Source organism: Salvia hispanica, chromosome 6 (assembly GCF_029641045.1).
Source record: "Salvia hispanica isolate PSC_SH4W2 chromosome 6, Shi_PSC_v1, whole genome shotgun sequence".
NCBI lineage: Eukaryota > Viridiplantae > Streptophyta > Magnoliopsida > Lamiales > Lamiaceae > Salvia > Salvia hispanica.
In genome coordinates, this window is record NC_142697.1 from 24097752 (window position 1) to 24121229 (window position 23478).

General features: G+C 35.3%; 5 protein-coding genes across 7 annotated transcripts; 1 reads left to right on the forward strand and 4 right to left on the reverse strand.

Annotated features, from left to right (window-relative positions):
- The first annotated feature begins 636 nt into the window (after nucleotides 1-636).
- Nucleotides 637-2103, forward strand: LOC125203566 (heavy metal-associated isoprenylated plant protein 3-like). Its single transcript, XM_048101947.2, has 5 exons — nucleotides 637-762; nucleotides 838-994; nucleotides 1072-1340; nucleotides 1460-1547; nucleotides 1679-2103. Exons 1-5 carry the CDS (start codon nucleotides 754-756, stop codon nucleotides 2047-2049), a joined length of 894 nt encoding a protein of 297 aa, XP_047957904.1. The 5' UTR covers nucleotides 637-753; the 3' UTR covers nucleotides 2050-2103.
- A 605-nt stretch (nucleotides 2104-2708) lies between these two features.
- LOC125204909 (NAD(P)-linked oxidoreductase superfamily protein) lies at nucleotides 2709-3379 on the reverse strand. The gene has a single exon (XM_048103682.2). It carries the CDS (start codon nucleotides 3334-3336, stop codon nucleotides 2800-2802), a length of 537 nt encoding a protein of 178 aa, XP_047959639.2. The 5' UTR covers nucleotides 3337-3379; the 3' UTR covers nucleotides 2709-2799.
- A 2532-nt stretch (nucleotides 3380-5911) lies between these two features.
- Nucleotides 5912-7627, reverse strand: LOC125204080 (homeobox-leucine zipper protein ATHB-13-like). Of its 2 annotated transcripts, none has more exons than XM_048102626.2 (3): nucleotides 7374-7627; nucleotides 6773-7164; nucleotides 5912-6422 (listed from the first exon to the last, which is right to left on the reverse strand). In XM_048102626.2, exons 1-3 carry the CDS (start codon nucleotides 7510-7512, stop codon nucleotides 6090-6092), a joined length of 864 nt encoding a protein of 287 aa, XP_047958583.1. In that variant the 5' UTR covers nucleotides 7513-7627; the 3' UTR covers nucleotides 5912-6089. The 2 variants fall into 2 exon arrangements, with proteins under 2 accessions (XP_047958583.1, XP_047958584.1); XM_048102627.2 differs by having other exon boundaries at nucleotides 6773-7158; nucleotides 7374-7622.
- A 4574-nt stretch (nucleotides 7628-12201) lies between these two features.
- On the reverse strand, nucleotides 12202-18052 carry SUT2 (sucrose transporter 2). The gene is made up of 14 exons (XM_089061238.1): nucleotides 17514-18052; nucleotides 16420-16485; nucleotides 16055-16153; nucleotides 15917-15981; nucleotides 15746-15830; nucleotides 15622-15655; nucleotides 14891-14990; nucleotides 14632-14707; nucleotides 13800-14147; nucleotides 13578-13721; nucleotides 13194-13427; nucleotides 12983-13046; nucleotides 12857-12900; nucleotides 12202-12692 (listed from the first exon to the last, which is right to left on the reverse strand). Exons 1-14 carry the CDS (start codon nucleotides 17781-17783, stop codon nucleotides 12525-12527), a joined length of 1797 nt encoding a protein of 598 aa, XP_088917364.1. The 5' UTR covers nucleotides 17784-18052; the 3' UTR covers nucleotides 12202-12524.
- A 768-nt stretch (nucleotides 18053-18820) lies between these two features.
- On the reverse strand, nucleotides 18821-21842 carry LOC125203745 (RNA-binding (RRM/RBD/RNP motifs) family protein). Of its 2 annotated transcripts, none has more exons than XM_048102175.2 (5): nucleotides 21702-21842; nucleotides 20491-20627; nucleotides 19832-19907; nucleotides 19453-19566; nucleotides 18821-19369 (listed from the first exon to the last, which is right to left on the reverse strand). In XM_048102175.2, exons 2-5 carry the CDS (start codon nucleotides 20604-20606, stop codon nucleotides 18941-18943), a joined length of 735 nt encoding a protein of 244 aa, XP_047958132.1. In that variant the 5' UTR covers nucleotides 20607-20627; nucleotides 21702-21842; the 3' UTR covers nucleotides 18821-18940. The 2 variants fall into 2 exon arrangements, with proteins under 2 accessions (XP_047958132.1, XP_047958133.1); XM_048102176.2 differs by having other exon boundaries at nucleotides 21717-21820.
- Nucleotides 21843-23478: the final 1636 nt, after the last annotated feature.

The following is a 23478-nucleotide window of genomic DNA, read 5'->3' on the forward strand; positions in this document are numbered from 1 at the left end:
TCAAGGAATACTTTTGATGCAACATTAACAAGTATGGTGACCATTTAAAAATGAGTCAAAATATAATTAGTGATTTATTAGATATTTTGTTGTAAATTAAATGAGATAGAGGACAGTTGACTGGGGGATTACATAACTTAAATTTAGAAACAAACGTTACGAATTAGTAGGGACAAGCTGAAAATGAGAGCTACCAAATTAATGACATTTAGAAATGGGGTTTCAGAGTTTGAAAATAAATGCTAGAATCGATAGAAGGATACCAAAGTCATTGGTTTATTAAACACCTTCACCTTTAGTAATAATTAATGCTATTTCTGTCTTAAAAAATAGATAAATTAAAAATGATACGGATTTTAATGTGCATTTAATGTGCAATTGGTAAAGTAAAAGAGAGAAAAAAAAAATTGTGAAAGTAGGATTATGTATCCACATTTAAAATGATGGGTTAATATTTATTTAAAATTTTCCATATTTAGAATTGGACTAATTTTGGTACACGATAAAAATGGTCAAATTAGTCTATTTTTTTTTAAGGAAGGATGTAGTATAAATACTATAGTCTATAATTATGTACTAATTCAATAACTTGTTAGTACGTTTTATTGTGCACCATATAAAACCCCTTTCAATTTTCATCATCATACACAAGTCTCAGAATCGGTTACTAAATTCCTAGATTCTTAATTCAATTACCCTTTTTTGATCTTAAAAAGCACAGAGAGAGACTAAAAACAGATTGAATCATTGAAAATGAGTGAGGTAACCAAAATAATCAACATATTCTTCGTTTTCGCGATTGATTTTTTTTATTAATTTGAATATTTGTTTTTGAAGAAGAACAAAAAGAGCAATGGCGAGCAGCATAAGGAGGAGGATGGAAGCGAGAGCAAGAAGAAAGAGAGCGGAGGAAACGCCACCGTCGTGCTCAAGATCGACCTGCATTGCCAAGGCTGCACTTCCAAGATTTTGAAGTGCATTCACACTTTCGAAGGTCAATGTGTAACTGAATTTTCTTGTCTTACTAATACTAATTTTTTTGTTTTATTGAATAAGTTGTTGTGTGAATAGGTGTGGAGACGGCTGATATCGGCAACGGACAGATCACTGTCGTAGGGAAGATGGATCCGGCTAAGCTCCGGGAAAGGGTGGAGAAGAAGACTCTCAAGAAGGTTGAAGTGGTTATGCCGACCAAAAAAGGGGACGACAAAGACAAAGACAAAGCCAAAGCCAAGAATGTGGAGAAGAAGAAGGAAGATAATGCCGAGAAGAAGAAGGATCCGCCACAAGAAAAAAACACCGCCAATAAATCCGATGAGAAGAAGTCCAAGGACAAAGAGGTACGTTAGTTGTTGATCAAAGTCCGACTAGAAAAAGTTATGGTATAATTGACCATATTTAAAAGTTTCGGTATGAACCAGAATTTGATCAAATTTGTGGTTTTTCCGACAATTGGCAGCCTTCTGTAACAACGGCGCAGTTGAAGGTGCACTTACACTGCGAGGGCTGCATCCAGAAAATCCAAAAAATCATAGTGAAGACCAAAGGTGAGACTTCCAACTATCTCTTAAATAAAAAATCGAATTGATAATGTTTGTGAGTTGACTTCCACTGTGACGCGGCCTTTAAATTTATACTCTCATTTACTGTTGGTGATGTGTGCATTGGAGTTTAACAGGTTACAAAGACATGAAGATCGACAAGCAGAAGGAGATTGTGACGGTCACGGGAGTAGTAGACATGAAGGCGTTAGCCGAGGCACTGAAGAAGAATTTGAAGAGGGATGTGCAACTCGTGCCGGCCAAGAAGGAGGCCGTGAAGAAGGAGAATCCCGGGGGCGAGAAAACGAATAAGGGAAAGAGCGGAGGTGGAGATGGCGGGGGGAACAACAAAATGCAGGTCCAAGTTTTGAACCAATATCCGTACCCGTATACGTACCCGATAGTATACGAGTCGGGTCAGTTCAACTACAGCCCCTATGCCTACGGACCAAGCCATGCCCCACAGCTTTTTAGCGATGAGAATCCTAATGCATGTAGTCTTATGTGAATTAGTGGGATTCCATTGCATAATTATATTTTTTAACTTTGACTAAATAATTCAATTTCCAATATCATATTGGTGACTTACAATGCTGAAAACTTATGTCTATATCTAACATGTGTCAATTCTCAAAGAAGAAAATTTTCCTACCTCATTTTACATAAACCTCCTGTCATTAATGTGTTGCTGAAACTGAATTGGGTAACAGATTTGATAAAGTTTGAAAGATCAGATTTAAAATTCATATTTTGATTAGATTTAAAATTCATATTTTGCAAAGATTATGATAAGTTTGAGAAAGGATAGAAAATATAATTAATCCTTAGTACTAGTATTTTGCATTGAAAACGGTTAGTGGCACTTCTGTGTTTCAATCAATTGATCATTTTTAATCCAAATATTAAACACCTAGATTAGATTAGTATATAAAAGTGTCCACCTAGATTACTGGTTTATTGACTCGTGTACTATACTGTTAGTTTTGGGTAGATTGGTTGCTATAGAGCTTTGTATCAAGTTTGACCACTATTATCATAGATTCATATCTAATCATAATCATATTCTTGATGTTGAATTAAACTTATAAACCTTAGACATGAAGTGTTAGTAGTGCACTACTACACTAAGGATAGAACCTAATTAATCAGCAAATATGATCTTGGGCATGAGCATAAAATCAATTTATATATAACAAATGTAGCACACAATAGATAACAAAATGTAGATTGAAGAATAAAAAAAAAAGGTGAAAAGGGTTTAGGCAGTTTGATTATGAGAATCAGCCATAGACAAGCAGTATTTGGCAATCTCCCTAAACTTGGGGACACTCCTGAGATCAAGCTTGGTACCATCTTTCAAGGTGATGATGACGTCACCCCACTCCCCAATAAACCTGGGGACGACCTGCACATCCTTGACAACCTCGTAGGAGAAGTCGCTCCTGTCCTGGCCGGTCAGCCCGGAAATGACGGTGACCCTGACGTCGGTGAACCTGTAGCGGAGGAAGAAGGCCCGGAACACGGCGGCCAGGCTCAGCGGCAGCCACACCAGAGTGAACCCCAGGACCAGGTTGGCCACCAGGTCGCCGTAGTGGGCCCCGCCATCGAAGAATATGCTCTCTTCCTTCTTTTGGGGGGTTGCCGCCGCAGTCGCTTCAGAGGACACGTGGAGCTTCGTGAGGGGGCGACGGAATGCTGTTAAGGAGATGTGTGGTTTGGGGGATGTATTATTGATGGTGGTTGAGAGGGGAACGGAGGAGGCGGAGGCGGAGGCGGAGGCGAAGGCGGCGGCCATGGCCTTGTCTTGTTATCCCTTGTGGATATTGGATATATCATATATGGGGAGAGTTGAAGATGCGTTTTGCGGATGTCTCATTTTTCAGTGGCTCTCACTTGCTCACGTGCCTCATTTTCGGCTTCTCTTTTTTTTCATTTTTTTTTTCTTATTTCTATCAACAACTCAAAACATTAAATGCCTAATTGAAAAAACATATGGTCAATTTTACAACTTTAAAAAATACATGATTATATCATAATTTTATTCTCCATACTTTTTAAATTATCCTAGTAATTCGGAATTCACCAAAATTGAGTCTGTTGTGGAAGCTGAAATATATTCACTACTTAACTTCGTGACTTTTGCCACTGACATGTAAATCTACATAAACTTTGTCAATTTTGGTTTTCACGCCATACACAAATTCCTTAAATCCAAATCAATGATATAATTGGAAAAATTATCTAAATTATACTCCCTCCATCCCATAAAATATGTCTCACTTCCATTTTAGTTTGTCCCACAAAAATGTTGCTTTTTTATTTTTAGAAAAAATTCTCTCACATTAATATAAATACTACTCCATATTTTTCTCTCCACTTAACACACAAAACAAAACCACCTAAAATCTCAAAAATTATACTCCACATAATATAATTATCTCTCACTGAAATAATTGGAAAAATTATCAAAATTATATATAATATAATTAGCTATTTTCAAAGATTGTGGAATTGATTCGACAGTCTTCCCAAAATAATTTTTTTATTAGTCTCTTAACATTAATTCCACCGAACTGCAGCCTAGCACAGATATTTGGGCTTGAACTGAGCTTTCCTTGATAGTTGGGTTTTCCTTGTCACACATATTTTATTGATAGTTGGGCTTTCCTTGCTACGCATATTTTTATTGATAAGTGGAGACTGCATTCATTGGCCCAATGCGATCCTTAACATCTTGATTCTTGATACATGCTCCTATTTAAACTTATATGGTATTGTAATTTTTTTAAGAGGGTGACAATGTGATAATAAATCCCAGAATATTTTCCAACAGTGCAGTACATGGAAATTCAGTGAGTAGATGATTCATTTTATAATTATTGAGATTCGTTGACCTTTTATAAATTATGCTGACCACATGCCTTACCTCAAGTTGGCTTATTAAAATAATAAATCTTGTCGCAATTTATCATTGTAAATTTCTTTCTTTAATAGCTAAATTGTTGCCACAACATGTATGAGCAGTTTTTTGGGATATATTTTTACCAAACACGTAAATCTACTTTTTTTCTTTATTAATGTTTTCACCTTTAATTCTTTATTGACTGTACGAATCTAGGGTAAATTTTGTGAAGATTTTTCTGCAAAACCGATGATGCAGATAAAGTTTACCTATTTATTTCTGGCATGGGATCAGAATGCATGTGGCCACTTAAAAGAGGTCTGTTTAAGTAAACAATACTGATTCGTTGTATATTTATATGAATAAATTATTTATATTATACTTCATGGGATGGCATCTTATCGATCTCTGAAACTGTCATAACATTAATTTTGTATTAGCTTGTGCACATGATCCCAGATTGATTCTCCTTTTCCATCTATACATTACTCATTATTTGCTGTCCACTTAAATTCATATAATGTAGTAGGAGTAATGCATAAGGTAAAAATAGGTTTCCTGATATAAATACAACATAAATAATGCATGACACCATGCAATTAGAAAATATTACTTATAATTAGTATGTAGTTTCTTGACATAAAAATGAAATTAAATCACATTTAATGAGCTATGTGTTTATGTGATGCAGTTATGCTCACATAACATAAAAACTGTCTAAATAAAACAAGGATTCAAACCTTATAACATCTTAAATCCTTAATCCTACCTATTACTTAATATTAAAACACCACCACTCTCCATTCCCAAATAATAAAAAAAAAAAAAAACTCTTTCTATATTAATCCTATATTATTATTATAGTATTTCATTTGAAGTGTGAATATGGTGTCTAGTGTCTACTATATGAACAACATGAAATTTTAAAGAAAGTGTTTATTGGGTGGTGGTGTGGGTGATAGTAAAGATCACATGAATGCTTGCTAAAACAAAGGCAAAATGAAAAGAAGAGAAAGAGTAGAAAAAACTCAAAGCCAAATTGGAAAAAAAGTGGTGGTTACATATTACTAGTATTTTTATAAGATTCCATGCCCCACTTACTTGTCACTTGTCACCACAACCAAGAACCAACTCGCCCCTTCACCACAAATACAATCACCTCTTCTTGTTTTCTTCTACTAATCTTACATCTATTTGGCATCTTCCCCATCCCTCCCCTTGAAATGTGTGCTTCATTCTCTCTCTCTCTCTCAACATACAATTTCCAAAAATTTCAACTTCATTTGATCTATTTTCTCAATAATGATGGATTGCGATTATAGTGATAGCAACAGCATGATCAATGCTGCTACGAAATACAATGTATTATTGTTATTTTGGATGTTTGCTTCAACAAAAATCAATGTATCAACACTGTGGACTAATTTTGTGTGAAAAAATCTATCAGTATATAGTGTATAGAGTAATGTTTTACAAAGAGAAAAAAACCACATTCCTTCATTAAAATTACCTCCATCAACATTTTGGCCTCATCGAAAACACATCACTACTACTTTGTACACCAAATTAACCTAAACGTATCAAAACAAGAAATTTTAATATAGTTCATCATACTTGATGAAAATATTAAATTCAAATTCGAAATTTTAATTGAAATTTTGTTGGTCTAGCCAAGGCCAAAACCCTGCTTGATCATCCATCCCACAAAACATGTTGCAAAGGCTCTCTTCCTTGACACTTTGTTGGTCCAATTTCGGGCCCTGAATTTCGGGCTTGTGGAAGAGCTGCGCCACGCCATTGGGCCTGCCCATTGGCAACGCCACGGGCCTCGTCGCCATGGGGCTGTCGATGGCCGGAGCTCTAGAGATGTCGAGCTTTATTTCCGAGCTGTTTTCGCTTCTATTACTGCACGACCCTTCTGTTTCTTTGTTCAGATTTATGGATAAATCAGTTGTCTCCCTTGTTTTCAGCGCCATTATCTGCATAAATTATTTCAATTTAATTACTATGCTAAAAATAATGCTTTGTTGATGTGATAATTGTAATCAGTTTAACATAATTAGAAAGATGGGCTCAGAAATCATTGCAAACAGCATACTACTACTAAACAAGACAATAACTTATTTTTTAAAAATAAACTAAATTTCAGTTTTAATTATTTCAGATTAGTGACAAACTACATAGACCATAACCTAACAATTTACAACAACTAAAATCCAGATTTAAGGGCTTATGATCAATGGGGAAATTTAATTAAACATGAACAATAAAGCATGCATAATTTGATACAATAATTAAATAAGAGAAATAATAATTTAAACAAATTTACCTCAGCAAGAAGTTTATGGTTGTGGGCTTGAAGGGCATCATTTTCTGCCTTGACAGCATCAAACTGTCTCTTGAGAAGATCATAATCTTTCTCCAATTGCTTTGTTTTCCAACGGGCCCTTCTATTCTGAAACCATATGGCAATCTGTCTGGGCTGAAGCCCGAGGGCCCGGGCCAGCTGCATTTTCCTCTCGGGCTCAAGCTTGTTCCCCAGCTCGAAATTCTTCTCAAGAGTTTTCACTTGCTCCAAATTGAGTCTCCTCTTCTTCTCCCCAACCTGCGATCCGTCGTCGGATAATTCATCCTCGCCGTGATGGTTCATCTCTTCGCACGCGTCGAGGCCCGAGAAAGGCCCGTTTGATCTCTTCCCGAGCAATGAAGCCACACCTGCACCTTCCCAAATTAAGCCCTTAATTTTTATTGAAAAAAAAGGTGATTAAAGATATGTTTTTGTGGCCTTGTTTTCCAAAAGTGGAAATGGGTTTTTCAAGATTCATCGATATGGTCAAAAAGTTGTCGTCTTTTTTTACTTTTGTGATTTTTCTTGAAAAAAACACCAGAAAATAATGATAGCAATGATGAATAGGGATAGAAGAAGTTACCATGATATTGATCTTGGGGGGTGGAGGAAGGGATCAAGGGAGGTAGAGATGTAGAGGGATGTGTGTGATCATGATCTTGATGGGGAGTTTGCAGCATGAAATTGGGGTGGAAGAAGGCCATTTCAGTACTGCAAGTCATCAGAAAACTATAATACTACTGTTGCAGCAGCACATTCAGTGTGTGTGATATCATTTTTTTTTCTTTTGGAGAAAGAGATGTGTGTGTGAAAAGAGGGCTAAAAATATAATGTGTTTTGGTCTATATATTTGGCAATGGAGCTGGCTGGAAAAGAAAAATAAAAAGAAAAAGAAAAATTATGTGGTGAGATGCATTCATTGCTATAGCTTATATACCTTATCAAGAAAAAGGTAGAATTGTTTGTGTGTGTAGTTAGGGATGACTCCTTTTCAATTGTGTATTTTATTGAATATTTTACTTTTGCTACAAGTTAAAGATTAATTTACGTATGGTAATATATTTATATGTAGTTCAAATAATAAGTTTGATATAGTATGGGGGTGAAGTGGAATGCATATTTTTCTAGATTGACAGTTGTCATCGAAGTTGCAGACAGACTTTTTTGCGTAGGTTTGATTCTTTTCACTCATTGGGATATAAAAGTAGAAGTGGGTGACTTCAAAGAAAAAAAGAAAAAGAAAAGGACAGAGAAATTGAAATTGAAATATGCATATGGCTCCATATCATTCCAGATCCTGGATATATGGATGAGTTAATTTATTATATTTAATGCTGTCCGCGCAAGTTAATTGTGTGCATAATTGCGGGTAAATATACAAACTCATGCAAATTGTTTTATTTTTGTTTCTTAGTAAAAAAAAGTCTAGTAGTAGAAGTTTACAAAAGGTTTCAATTATGTTTCATTTTAGTATATTTATGTTATTTTAACTTTTTGTCTAGGTGGAATACAAAATGTTTCATCATTGTTTCATATTAGTACAAAAACTTAATTTGTCATTGTTTTATATTAGTACAATAAATTTCATCATTGTTTCATGTAAAGAGTTAACGACGTTCAAACATATATGGCATAATGTATTAAATTGAAAACGCGGATGAAACGTTTTGTATGATTTATGTAAACTACAAACATTTTGTATCAATATGAAACTAAGTTAAAACACTTTGTATGAATTGTGCAATTATCCCGCATAATTGTGTTGTATTATCATGAGTAATTAGGGGGAACCAAGCGGACGTCCGCATGTGAGTGCCACCAGTAATGCTAAAACTCTACCAGAGATTATAATTAGGGTTTTAATTGCGTCTAAAATAGAAAATGACTGAAAGTTTCTTTATTTTATTATAATTATTCCTTAAGTTTTCAATAATTTATCTAGTGAGATAATTATTCCCTCAAACTTTCAGTAATATTCAATATTTAATCGTTTAATCTTTCTATTTGTATCATGATTTTTAATTGCATCAATAGTTCAAATCGTTTCTGAAGATCATGAGAGTAAAACAAGTGAAGTAAAGCACAAAACTACTCACATATATATATACATGGACAAATCCATAAATAGTATTCCAGCAACTTTTTATGAAAGACTACTGTTTTAGATTGGGTTAAGGAAATACTCCACCTTTTTCTAAAGGCTTCCAAGCCATTTATTTAAATACTCCTAATTCGTTTTTAATAAAATCTTTAATTATTCAAACTGTTGAAAAGAGATGGGCATGAAATTATGAAGGAAGACTAATTAAGATAGTAAAAACAGAAAAAGTTACTACTAGCTCCTTATATTTTGAGATTTTATATCTAGGAGTATTAAAAATATTTGTGTATAGGGAGTAGGGTAAATTGGAATTGAAATGAAAATGAAGAAATAGAAAAATGGATGAGAGAGATGGGAAGGGGGCAGAGTTTGCTACCTAACCTACCAACATATATCGTGCGCCTTCTCTCCCATCCCTTTATCTCTTCTCTGCAACACAAAACAATCACCATTCCAATTTTCCAAATCAAAATCACCCCTCATTTTATATCTATACTATGCTCCAAATATACATCTATTTCATTTCATTTCATCAATTTTTTTATAATTTTTTAAATTGATATGGATAGCATTTAGACCATGCATGTCGTGTTCAATATGATCCCTTTCGTTGCCCTACAAACCTGTTGTTGCCTTCCCCTTTCAATCTTTTTTTTAATTAGTGCCACGTCTCCCTCCCTCTCCATCAATCACACACACACTTTTTTTTCCACTCTATTCATTTATCAACTGTATCTACTTTTCATGTCTATTAAATTTTTTTTACATAACATATGATTGGAACTTGGTAGACAATCATATGTGTATTACTTTATTGCATCTTAATTTGCATGTCCTAATTTACTTGCCCTCTCTCTCTATATATATATACATATTGCATGATGATAGAGTGCGTCTAAATCTTGGATATATATAGTATGCATGCATGCCTTGGTTATTTTTCACGAAATCAATATTTATAATACCATCGTTCAAAAATTCACTCTTTTGTTTTTAGTAAATCGAATATCGGTTGGGCAATCAAAATCACATACTAATCAAACATGTCGTCTTCAACTCTTTATGGTGTTGATTATATTTATAATAATGTATTAATGTGGATATATTTTAGGCAAGTCCAAATATCGCGCAAGTAAATAAAAATGGTTATCAAACTCCAACATTACGAATTCAAATCTTTAGTCAAAAAAGTTTGTTTCATTGTTTCAAACAAATTGAAAAAAAAAATACAGTGACAGAATTTGAATTGGACTCTTTTATCTCCACCCTAGACAATCGGACAAGAAATGTGTTTTGGAGTTTGGATTATAAATACTTAACTGTCCCTTTTTAAGAAATGAGAAATCCTGGCTGGAATTCCTTCCATGATTAAACAATAACATTAAAATTCCTATTTTTCAGGATACTTCGAAAAGATTTGTTATAATTTCCTAAAATAGAAGTATCATCCGTTTTTTATTATTGGGAACTCTCCAGGCAACATATATAAAACTATAAAATAATTATGACGGAAATTATAAAATGACTTGTATGATACAAAGAATGTTATCATAATTCAAATTAACAATATCCAAAAATTTAATAACCGGACATGTAGTACAACACATAAAGTGGACTCGAGAATATTACTGCATTAATTGAATAGTTGTTCATTTTACAAATAAACATAGTGTATGTGTGTGAAACTACAATAAAACCTTATAAATTGATGAAATATTTTTGTAATTGAATTAAAAAATATTCGCTAAAATGGACCCACTTTTGCTACGAAGAAGGCAAAGACAAAGTCGAATGGCTGTATCACATGTCTATATTAGTTGGAAGCACCATGGGGCTTCCCATTGGGTCCCACCTCTTCTCCTATCACTTCATCTCCATCTCCATGTATATTATTGATTCGTCTCCGGTTTAAATCTTATTAATACAAGTTACCTAAATATTAGTACCAAAGTAATACTCCCGACGTCCCTGAAAAATATATATGAATACTTGAGTTGACACGAGTTTTAATGCATAACTGGTAAAGTTAGAAAAATAGATAGAGAAAGTTTTTAAAGAATTGTTAATAGATAATGGATATCAACTCATTAGAGATAAAATAGTTTTCAAAATTAGAATATTCAAAATAAGCGTCTGACTTTTAATACTACCATTCACTGTTAATATAAGTGTCTGACTTTTATTCTTCATTATCATAATTTTCAGTCATTCTCAGCAATATATCAACATACTATTAGTATTTTATATTTATGTGGAATATTGGTTGAGCATAAAATCAAAGAAGATTACATATTTAATTACGCCAATAGGGATAGGATCTTAAAATCCACATGCCTGAATCGCTCTTGTGAATTCTGATATAAGAATTATCAAAGCCCATGTGCCCTTCTTTTCTTGAAATCACTGTTTTCTTTTCTCCTTTTTAATTGAAAATGATTAGTCAACTACTAACATCCTCTAAAATACTAGTACTATGATAATAATCACATACACTATTATACTTGTTGGTTGTGGTAGGACAATTTGAAGCATGTTGATAAATGTAGTTAACCCAGTTCTGATTAATCTTATAGTTAGAAATCATATCTTGATGTTTAATTCTTTGTGGGGCGATGAGTGACAGCTTGCCGACTGATGATCGACGTGCGTTTGTTTCTGAATCTCTGACACCAAAAAATGGATTGGCCCACATTAAACACTATTTTTAGGGGGAAAAAACAAAATCAAAAAAAAAATTAAAAAATTTCAAAAGATCCAATCCAATCCAATCTGTGTTTATTTTCTCGATCGAATTACTGCAGACAGGATCTATTGATCAATGGTTAAGAGTCAATTATATCCACACGCAAAAAATAGTAAAAAGAAAAAGAAAAGAAAAATGGTGATGAACATTGAGTGCAAGCAAGAAAACCAAGAATTGACAGATATCTGCCTCAACTGGGGAATGTGAAGGAGACGAGAGATTCTCAAGGTACAGAAACAGAGGTATAAATATGCATTCAGTAAAAAACAGAAAGATGCTCAATAATGCAGCAGCCTGAAATAGTAAACTGTCTAATGTGGAAATTGTGTCTATTCATGGTTTACCTGAATACGACGATGATTCGACCAGAAACTGTTATCCAGTTTCCTGTTCAAGCAGCAATTACAACGATGGATATCAAGAGTGTCTCTCTGTATTATTCCCCAGAAGAGAACTTAGTAGGCATCTGTAGGTATCAATCACAGTTTCAGTTCGTTATGTGTTACAATTTTCATACATGAAAAGGGAGGATTCTGAAAGGACTTGTCACTAAGTTGTGTTACCAGATACTATGAATTTCATTTGCAACTGTTATTATATCCCCAATGATTATGTTGACAGATTTCACATATAAGAACTACAGTAGCACGTTATCTATATCCCATCTACGCTTTTTACTACATCCGGAAATAGACCTATAGTATACTATACTTACTGTATAATCCCCTTGCTAGGGGAAAAATTGAATGAATGTGTGGAATCTCATCTCTCTCTCAGAAATAATATGTGCATTCTTGGCCTCACGGTGTGTGTGTGTGTGATCGTGTACAAGTTCCCTGTCCTAGCGTGGAACTATTGGCGAGTTGAATTGAATCGTCTGGGAAAATTGATCAACCAAAATGGAAACCAGTAGATTTAAAGTTACTAGAAAGATTTGGAAGCTTGCGAACTGCGATAACACCAGCTGCCAGGGCGCTGACTGATGCTAAGACGAATGCTGGTATGTTACCACCACCAAATAAAGCATCCCATGGACCGGCACCAAGGGATATGATCATCTAAAAACAAAAAGAAGCTCATCAAGCTTGACCATATTTGGTGAAGAAAACAGGCAGTCACTGGAGATAATTTAATTGCAGCACAATTAGGTTATCAAAATGGTCGGGCTGTGATTGGCATTCAAGTTAGGCAAGGGAGTTATGGACAAGTATGCTGTAACTACCTGAGGTATCACAATTGCAAGATTTAGAACTCCAATCGCCAGTCCTGGAACAAAAGGTACAGCAATTGAAATCAAACAAGCAGTTCCTCAATTATCAGAGATAAGAAATGTAAATGGTGTAAATACCTTGTCCACCTCCTGAATCAGCAGTCAATTCCGCAGTGACAGAAAAGGGTACACTATAAGTGATCTAAAACAAAAGTTAAAAACATCAATAGGAAACTGGTGGTGCTATCATGCCTTTTGAAATGGAGATGAGCAATTTAGAATCCATTCTATCTTCTCTAGCAAAAAAACGATTAAAAGTTGTGGCTAAGTATAGCATCTGAATACTTACAGCAAGAGGAATACCAAGAATTGCAAAAATCACCAAAGATGCAACCTTAGTAGTTTCATTGGCACCAATAACATGCTGAACCCCATCAGAATATTGTCTCAGAGATACCAAGCTAATAAGTGCAGTGCCAGCCATGCACACAAACACAATAATGTTGCTACCAGCCCAGACTAGTCTAGCTCCAAGCCACTGACACATTGGATCGATAAAGAAAGAGCAGATACCCAGAACAACCTGTGCATGCAAAAGAAAAGAGAAAACAACTAAATACAGACCCCAACACAATATGCATGAACTGGCCAGATATTAAGTATACAATTCTTGCTGCTAGGATCTATACAAAGGCCTAAAAATGGTATACTGATGCTTGATTTGAGTTCTTACAGAATTCAATAGCAAACCAAATGCACCTTCTCTGACACCTTGATTATAAGCTTGAACTTCATTAGGCTCTCCTTTTGGATCACCGTGGAAAACTTCTCTCCCCATCCAATCAGTGTCAAAGAGAAAAAAGGGAAACCAAGACAACTATCGGAACAGGAACATGGTGAAAATTAGAATTGACATTAAACAAGGCAACTTTAAAGCACTGGAAAGAACGCATACCCAAGTCAAAGCCATGACAACCAGCACTGAGTGCATTGCTGGAGGCAAATGACGTAAGCTGGTGAGTAGATTCACCAAAACTGCCCCAGGACTGTCACTAAAAGTATCCTCGATGCTATTTTGATCCTTCTGTTCTCCAGCATCGCCCGCTGTGTAATGACTCTCAGACTTATTTTCTAATGTATGGTGACTGGATGCTGAATCAATTTTTGATTTCGAAAGGTCAGATCCATTTATTTGATGATCATCCAAGAGAGGAGCAGAATCTGATAAACGGTGCTGTGTATGCGTCAGTGGTACTTCTTTTGCAAAGAAGAGGGTCACAAGCGTACAAAGAGAAAGGAAGACCTGCAGAAAGTTCAACTTTAGATATGCAAAAAGCGTAAGAAAAAATAACTGCATTTACGGCGCATAGGCATGTTAGAATTCATTCAGTCACTTCACATAAAGTGGGTAAAGTAACAAAGCTCATACAAAGAATAATTCTAACCAAAAATCAGACTGAATAGTACCGACGCATGGTCTTGTATATAACAAAAAAATAAGAAGAAAAGCATAATGTAAAGTTATATCATGCTGTAATTTCAAATGTGATGTAAATCAAAGAATTTAAATTTCAATTCATAAACTGATAGAGGGATTTCCAAAATGAGAAATGCGCAAAAAGTTCTCATTTATTTCTCAACTAAATGTCAGATATTGATCAAATAGCCAATGATTCAAAGGACAAGTCGAAAGAAATGAAAAATTTTCAGGGGTCATCACAATTCAATTCAATTCAATTCACAACATCGCAAGGAAATACTGTACTCCTAATCCCTTAACTACTCACCACTGCAACCAAAAATGCTGCTTTGAGATTCCCACAAGGTTCACAACAAGCTCTGCTTGTCAAGAATGGAAACCATCTGCTCACAAACACAAGATTATATGCAATCAGTAAAAGACCAGTTCATAAATTAAGGGCTTGAGTGATGGAAGCATATTTGCAATATAGATCAGCTCTGAGTGTACCATCTCATAATTGTAAGGCAAATCCTGGCTAATAAATAGCATCAAAAAGCATAACAAACACTTTTATGAAACATCACCTGTGCCAGTTTCCGCTAGAACCAGCAGAGAACCCTAGAATGTTTCCAACAGCCATCCAGGAGCAAAATATGGCATTTGCCGAATTTCTCTGATCTGGACCTGCAAAAGGAAGAAGATATATCAAGGTTAGATAAGCAGAGAGAACATGTCTTTCTTCAGAACAGATCTACATCGGTGGACCTTGTGGGGTGAGAATTCATAAGAAAATGAAATGTAGTCAAAGAATGTTTCATATTGGCCTGTTGTTGCGAATTGGTAGCTTCATGTGCTTCACTATTCAATGAGATTATTAAGGTTCTTTATACTTGGGACTCGAAGTTGATCCAAACATGGTGCACACTACCAAGGAGGACCAGAAAAGAAGAAGCTATATCCAATAAAGTGGCAGTGAGAAGAATAATAATTTAATGGGAACAAAAGAAGATAAAAAAGAAGGAAGTTTGCAGTTGTACTGTTGTAGTAACTAATTCTTCAAATGCTGATATTCGTAGTCGAGAAAATGATCAACGAATTTGAAGTTACAGTGCATACTATGAGATAATTACCATATAGTGCATAGCACCGAAAGATGTAATCTGTAACCACCCTCAAACATATTACGTCAAGTGTTAACTGGGGTGATATGTTGTCAAACTTATTATAGGCCCAATTTATCCAATTAACATTTGGTAAAATTAAAAACAAACCTCCTTTTTCTATTAATAGCATCCGAGCACAGAGAGACAATTACCTGATAAATCAGCTAGGAGAGCTCGAGCAGGACCCTGCATACAATAAAAACAATTATTTTGGGGTTTATTGGCTAAAAAAGGGTAGTAGGAAACCCCTCCTATCCAATATATTCAAACCATCACCTGCACAGTGTTGTTTGCAAGGTCTAGCATCCAAAATCCAATCACAAAGATGAAAGCTGCCCTGGTACGAGTACCTTCAAACGTGCTGCATTTTTCATGAGCAGTTTATTCTCATTTTCTTTGGACATGAGATAAAGAGAAAATAGAAAGCTAGTATGAGAACTCAAAAACCTGCAATGCTCCTTTGTATCCCCCAATATGTAACCAATGTCTGCGGAATACCCGATTATTACGACCTAACATTAGGCAAGGTAGTTAGCAGTATGATAAATAGCCTCAACGTAATAATGGGATTCACAAGATACTTACAGCAACAGAGATCATCAGTGACCCAACTAAAATAAATGGTCTCCGTCTGCCATACTTGGAAGTGCATTTGTCGCTCCATATTCCAACACATGGTTGAACCTGTCCAAGAAAACTGCAGCTCAATTTTCTAACAGAAGATTAAATATAGCACATGATATCATTACACTACACTATTTATCAAAATTATTGATGGAAACAAGCTACAGCACTCAACTAGTCAGATGTATGCAGACAAGTTGAAATAGTGCATGTGTTAGTTCAACTCAATAAGATCAATGGAAAACTTGCAATAAAGCTTCTTGTCTGCGTCAGATTTATCGAAATAAAGGTGGAACTATTTGGAAAAGGATGTAGTTATCACATACCACGAGGCCTGTTATGGGACCACAGAGCCATATAAAGGAAGAAAATTCATGCCCTATGCCAAGCGTCTGCAAGGAAACAGAATGGAAAATCAAGAAGGTTATAATGTCTATAAACCACCTTCAACTCTATAGTCTAGCACGCATGAGAAATCTCAAGTAAGCAATTTACTTAAGAAGACCTTTTTTTCAATCTTAATCCTTTTAAGGAAGAGATGATTAAAAGATCAACCATAGTCCTTCACTAATTATGATCACTATGAGAAATAAATCTCAGTAGACATGAAAAAGGTGAATATGGAAAAGAAAGAGAACACATAAAACATATTGTCACTGGTGGGAAGATGATTACAGAAATAAAATATACAATCACTTCAATATATTTTTGAAGTAAAATGCAAGAAAAATGAGGGTTATGCAGCAAAGAAGATAAGCACATAAACAACATACAAGGACTTTCTTCAGTTTGTGAAGTGCTATTGTGCTTTTGTGGCTGGTAAATTTGCATCAGTAAGTAAATCATCTAAAATCCTTGATTGTATCAAGTCATTTACGCTTAGCTCTTGCCACCTTTATCAACAAAACCTTGAATTGAGGTTGAAACAGGTTACTCAAAGTTTCAGTCCAGAATAAGCTATGGTAACAGCACATCCCATGTATCATTATGCTCCGTAGTTATGATTAGAATTAGCACAAGTAAATCACCATCACTTAATCTTGAACAAGTATAAAACATTAAACAACACTATTGCAAAGTAGTACCTACTTTTTCAAATGCACACTAAGGGTACAGCAGGACAGGGAGAAGGTCTGAAGTTGTATCTCTTTCTCTACATATGTCGAATCACCACAGCAGAATAACGATCTCATCTAATAAGCGTAAAAAAAATTCCAACATACAAATAATCGAAGTTTGGAGGACATATATACATCTTATATCGCCAGAGTGAGCAGTTCAATAACGCCTAAGCTCAACATTCTCTTCACTAATTCTAAAAATATTTCAGGATTTATCATATCATGATGCATCTACTCAGTCGATAAATCATTAAGTATATATTCGAGAATAATAAAAATTAAAGTAAATATGCAATTACCTGAACATAAGGAGTGAGGAGAGAAAGCTGAAGTGCCCAACCAAACTGTACACCTGCGGCGACCGTACAGCTGAGGATCAGCGTCAATAAGCTGCAAGTATTCGGCGGCGGAATATGGTGATCAGTATCCTGCCGCGAATCTCCGGCATCGGATGCTCCCGGCGGCGAAGATGAATTATGGATCTGCCGATGCTCCCACTCGTCGGCACCTACTAGTTCGACTTCCTGCTTCAAATTTCTGTACGGAACTCTGATCGAAGCCGAATCCATTATTTTGTGAAATTGTGTTTGAATCACATAAATGTGAGAATGATCCGATTGAATTTGAGGGTTCCGGAAATGCTGTGTACAGTATGACTTTGTAAGATTTGGGGGGAATATAAGCGCGTTGTGGATCAAGTATGTTAAATTTTGCGTGCGATTGTGGTTTGTGGGAGTTGAGATATGTTGCTCTGTTTCGCAAAAGCTTGCTGAAGATGGAGCAGTTTGAGGTTTCTGATCCGGAGCGGGTCTGGGTCTGGGTCTGGGTCTGGGTCTACCCAACTGACCTTATAAGGTTGATTACATTATTATAACAGAATTCTTTGGGAATTTTAATGTATAAATTATAGCACAATTCTTTGTGAATTTTTAACGCGTGAGTCTATAAATTGTACTGTGCATTATGTTAGTAATTGCTTTCGTCCCATTTATTGCGTAAAACTGTAAATTAATTAGAGTAAGCCTTCACAACGGGTGACCGTGACACGAACCCGTGTAACAGCCACGTGGCCTAGGATGGCGTAACGATGCAATAAAATGTACTCCTCCATAGTAGTAATGTTTCTTTTGAAAGCAAAGTTGCGAAATTGACTAGTATTAGTACTCCTACTGCTTAATCCTTCCGTCTCATTCAAGATATCACATTTCCCTTTGTGTTTGTCTCAATTAAGATGATCACTTCCCAATTTTAGAAATAACCTTCTCTACCCTCTCTTTTCATTAAAATATTCAACTATCTTTTTCTTTCTACTCTAAAATCCAGTGTCACTCAAGAATGTGGTCATTTTAAGTGAGACGGAGGGAGTATTAAATAGAGGTAATAACTATACTACTTTGCATATAGAGGTGGCTTTTTCTCCAAGGGAGACGTGAACTCACCGATAGATAGCCGGACACAGGGAAAGTTTGAGCTTTCACTACAAATAAATTTCTTCCACTAAACGCCTTGAAGATTTTGTGGTAAAATCCCGTATTTAGGGAAAAAAAATATGCCCCCAACATTATTTCTGCATTTTCAGGTGCATGTGTGTGGAGATGTATATCAGTTGTAACAAAAAGTTCCTATTTTTGCATTTTAACTTAGATGTAATATATGATGTCACAGGAGTTCCATAATACTCGACGATACATATAGATAACAAACGAGACATACGAACAACAGGCTCCTATTTGTTGACACCATGAGCACCCATGTTGGCTGCGGCCTGAGAAGCTCTGCTCAGAGCGCCCGATACCCAAAGAGCTCCTCGGGAAAAGTAACTACTGTTAATGACAGCATTTGCAGCAGAAGCTGCAGTCCTTCCGGTTGCAGATATGGCCGTTCTTGTAGTATCTGTGATATGGTATGTTTGGTCCACGGATTTCGCTGCTTCAACCCCAGCAAATATCTTATCAGTTAGCCCCATTCTTTCACTCAGCTCAGCAACCTTGGCTACTGCTGTTGCTGATACCTGATGGGATTCGTCCAAGGCTTTTGCCTTGCTAAACGCATCTTTTCCCAGCACGTATCCTTTAGCCGCCATTGTTTTCACCACGTTTTGAGCTAGAGATACGGCTTCCCCAGCAGATGGAACAGCTCGGGGGGCTCGAGAGTCCTGTCTCTCAGACAAATTCAACGAGATTAGACACAAGAAGCCAAGATCAACTGATAGTATCAACTGGGTGTAGGGGAAATTACACTTGAACTGCTTTCTTCTTCAATTTTCCATGTAGAACGGTTCCACATATCATAGTCATCTTCGTAATGTCCCCATCGGGTTATGCAAACAGGTTGATCAACAATAGTAGCTCCCTATAAAAGAATCCAATTACATGAATGAGGAACTCGCATGAAAACACATAATTATGTAGCTGCACGAGCATCAACATTGACCGCAAAAAATATTAAAATATGTGACAATTGTAATAAATTCAATAACACATCGTTAAAGAAGACAAATCTATTGATAAGTTGTGCATAGGATTGAACAAAATATCGAGGTTTGGTTCGTTGACGTTAGACTGGTTTACAGTTTAACCATCCTAGCACAAAATGAAAAATCTAAAAATCAGCTTACACTGAGCAGGACAGCAGTTTCCAAAGCATGGGGGTTCTTGAACGTCACATAGGCCGTGGATGCATGCTCACCAGCTCTGTTTTTTTGTCAACCACAGAAAGCAAATCCCAAGAGATTTAGGGGCTATATATGCATAAATAATAGCACAAGATATACTTGTCCAAAATTTAATCATTAGTAGCTGATAACTTCTGGCAAGGGGGTAAAATCTAAATATAGAGAAAAGGTTTTTCTACTCTAATAATTACTGTGCAAAGATAATTGGCAATTGCATTTGGTGCCCAGGTAGAGAATATAGTTGGCTGAGTGTAATAATTTGTGTGAAAACTCCATTAGTTGTTTTGATGGTAAAACATAATACTGATAATCTCAAGAAATTGATACTCCAAGACAAAACTGCTCCCTCATCAGCAAATACACTTTTTCCTTTTAGATTGGTTAATTAGCTTTGTAACAATAGTACGATCGTATATTTTTTCAAACTACCAATCCTGAACGTCATCACACACATAGAAAGGATGTAACTCCAGGATGTTTAGACACACAACTACATGCACACAGACAGAGGAACTAAAGATATTTGATAAGTCTGTATGAAAGATTTAATTCCAAGGTTGATGTAGAGAATCATAATAGTGATTGGTACTATATGAGATTACCTGACAATTTCAACATGGTCAATTGCACCACAGAAAGAAAAAAAATCAAAGACATCCTTCTCAGTCGCTTTAGATGACAAACTTGTAACTTCTGCAGTATAATCAGTTGGGCTCATTTCTGAGACAAATGAGTGTCCCTAAAAAGAGTTAACTAATGGGTTAGAACATTCTCAATAGCATTAACCACTAACTACAACGTAGCAACCATTTCACATATAGACTTAAGGGGAGGTATAAGCATTTCAGTAGTTCTACAGTGAGATAGATATAGCTTCCTAATGCATAAAGCAATTAATATCTCGTGAAAGATAATGTGCTTATGCCAGAATACATAATATATTGACCATGGTGTTGTTTCCAGAAACAACTCATTCATAATAAAATTGCATGAGCTCAGCCTATGGAAAAATATCGTCAGTGGCGTTTTACATGCAATTATGTGTCTCAGTCAACATATTCCTGGCAAAAAATGATTGAGAAAATATAGATACTCCTACTTCACAGCTCGGTGATGCTTCATGTTAAACCAGCCCAACTCCAGGAAGTTGGCTATCATACCTGCCTCAACTGTATGATTTCTATAATAAAACGATTAAACGAGTAATAGAATGATAACCAAGGCATTGTTTACACAGCTTTCAACTAACTCATTCAGTCAATCACCTCCTGTACACGAAAGTTTCTCCATAAGTTGACGTATAGCCTGAACAATAACTTTATTTCTAAAGAAAAGATTACTCGAAGAGACAGTCCTATATGATCTTCTGGTCAAACAAATTTAAGCAATGTATTGCCATCACCATAATACACATTCGAATCAATCATGCAGAATTAGCAAAATATTTGACTAAATATCATGAGATGCTAAGAGCTTAAACTTATTAAATCTTCCAAAAAGGATAACAGTCAATCACACACATCTTAAACTTCCAGTACAATGCCGAATAAGAAAATTCCCAATTTCAACAGCAGCGGAGAAAATTAAGAGCAAAAACTGAACGATCAAATAACCAAGCATATTGTATTTAAAATGCAAGCAAATTAAGAACTCGAAATCAGAAAACAAAAAATTCCACCTATAAAAAGCCGAAAAATAAGCGGTGATTTGAAACTTGCACACAATAGAAACAAAGAGCTGAAGATCAAGAATCAACAAATTTCAATTTAAAATATAATATTCGAGCAATTTCGAAATAATTTTGCAACCTCACCTTTTTGCAGATTACCTAATTAGAGGAGAAGGTTGGGTGGATTGCAGATGATGATTCGTGAAGACAGAGACTGTGCACAGTGGAGCTTTGAGTGTTTAATTTTCAGCTTATTATATAAACGGGTCTCTAATCTTTTCGTTGGGGTCCCTGGACTTGTCATTATTTAGCATTTTAGACCGTCAAAAATCAAAGTAATCGTTTTCTATTCAATATGTGGCAACTAAAAAGAAACTACGTAAAGTTAAGTCCACCCACTTTTCTTTATAATTCATGAATTCTAAAGATTAAATTAACGCTTTTAAAAGTACTAGTTTAAACCCGAAAAAGGATCATCTACGTACAACATTTGCTACATTGTTCATCCACCATTATAAAAGTGAACAAATGGATCCTATGTAGAAAAAGAACCCTTCTTCCAACACAACCACTCCCATACTCATCCATCTTCTCTCTAATTCTTTTCTCATTTGTCTTCACCACCACCGCTCGCCTACCAGCGTTGCGTTGCATCAAGTCGCATCCACAATCGCCATTGTCCATCAGTCTCAATCTCATCTCAAAACTTCTCTCTCGGTTTTCTTCAAATTTATCACCACCGCCATCGTCTTCCATCGTTGCATTGCTTGCATCACTTTTATGGGACGAGCTAAAATGACAAAGAGTGGTCTATTTTCATTGGATGGAGGGAGTATATAAAAAAAACATGCAACTAGTTGATTGAATGTGATTTAAATCTAGCTCTGAAAGATGATGGTCAAGCCAGCAATAAAAAAAAATCAGAAGCACGTCATTTTTTCATGGTAATATATAAACTAAAGCTTGATAGCCATGCATGTTATTAATTAAGTTATTGGAGTACTGTTTTTCTTGTGTGAAATATTGTATTCGTATTAAAATGTAGATATACAAGCAATTAATATGTTTAAATATTAGTACTAGCATAGCATGAATATGAGACGTAGAATTATTAATTACTTACTCCACTATTAAATTAACAATATTGATATCATCAATATGATCAACCTCGTAAAGATCATTGAAAATGTTTCTAGCTGATCACCAAAAACAACAGTAATTATATAAGACTACCTATAAATAATATTTTGTTTTCTTATAATATGCAGCTTGTCTATTGCAGGGCCTTTTTTATTTTCTCATCGTAAGGCATTTTGCATGCATTTTTCCTTCCTACTTTTCGGCTTTGAGATTCCCTAAAGAAGACATTTGGCATTCTTTTAAGGGAGCATAAGACAAGCAGACCCAGATTGCAAGAAGTAGGTATATTCAACATCAACAAATTTTCTTACTCATCTCTATCATAATTCATATGTCGACACTGGTCTTTATATAGTTTTAGTGCACACCATTGCTGACTTACTAGGCAAATAAATCTTATATTAATGCTGATATAAGTAGTTTAATTATCATTTTGTAATCTAGCTAGCATTAAAAATATTATTCCTGGTCATAATTTTTTATGCACGTCCGTACGAGATAGGTGGAATAAATTACTAATATGTCACTATACATATGTTAGTACATTACTACAGCAGTAAAGTTCTTGAAAAGCATTAGGTATTACACATTAGCATCATTTGAAAAGCATATAAATAATGTAGCTCCTAGCCATCAATTTATCAATACCAAAATTTAATAAAACAAAGGCATATTAAGCCATAAGCTGGGAACTGGATAAGAGACCCTTTTTATAATCTCAACTTATATTTATATAAAAAGTAGGACTTGACAAAAAAGGGATCGAATTAATAAAGTAGTC

Coding starts and splice junctions, on each gene's coding strand:
- LOC125203566 (XM_048101947.2), top strand. Junction 1,341..1,459: donor AGAAGTCCAAGGACAAAGAG/GTACGTTAGTTG, acceptor GACAATTGGCAG/CCTTCTGTAACAACGGCGCA. Junction 1,548..1,678: donor AATCATAGTGAAGACCAAAG/GTGAGACTTCCA, acceptor GGAGTTTAACAG/GTTACAAAGACATGAAGATC.
- LOC125204909 (XM_048103682.2), bottom strand. CDS start 3,336: ATGGCCGCCGCCTTCGCCTCCGCCTCCGCCTCCGCCTCCTCCGTTCCC.
- LOC125204080 (XM_048102626.2), bottom strand. CDS start 7,512: ATGACTTGCAGTACTGAAATGGCCTTCTTCCACCCCAATTTCATGCTG. Junction 7,165..7,373: donor CCCCCAAGATCAATATCATG/GTAACTTCTTCT, acceptor TAATTTGGGAAG/GTGCAGGTGTGGCTTCATTG. Junction 6,423..6,772: donor ACCATAAACTTCTTGCTGAG/GTAAATTTGTTT, acceptor TAATTTATGCAG/ATAATGGCGCTGAAAACAAG.
- SUT2 (XM_089061238.1), bottom strand. CDS start 17,783: ATGGATTCGGCTTCGATCAGAGTTCCGTACAGAAATTTGAAGCAGGAA. Junction 14,708..14,890: donor TCTAGCGGAAACTGGCACAG/GTGATGTTTCAT, acceptor GTTTGTGAGCAG/ATGGTTTCCATTCTTGACAA. Junction 13,722..13,799: donor TTGTCATGGCTTTGACTTGG/GTATGCGTTCTT, acceptor CTGTTCCGATAG/TTGTCTTGGTTTCCCTTTTT.
- LOC125203745 (XM_048102175.2), bottom strand. CDS start 20,606: ATGAGCCCAACTGATTATACTGCAGAAGTTACAAGTTTGTCATCTAAA. Junction 19,908..20,490: donor GACCATGTTGAAATTGTCAG/GTAATCTCATAT, acceptor ACAAAAAAACAG/AGCTGGTGAGCATGCATCCA. Junction 19,567..19,831: donor AAACTGCTGTCCTGCTCAGT/GTAAGCTGATTT, acceptor ATTCTTTTATAG/GGAGCTACTATTGTTGATCA.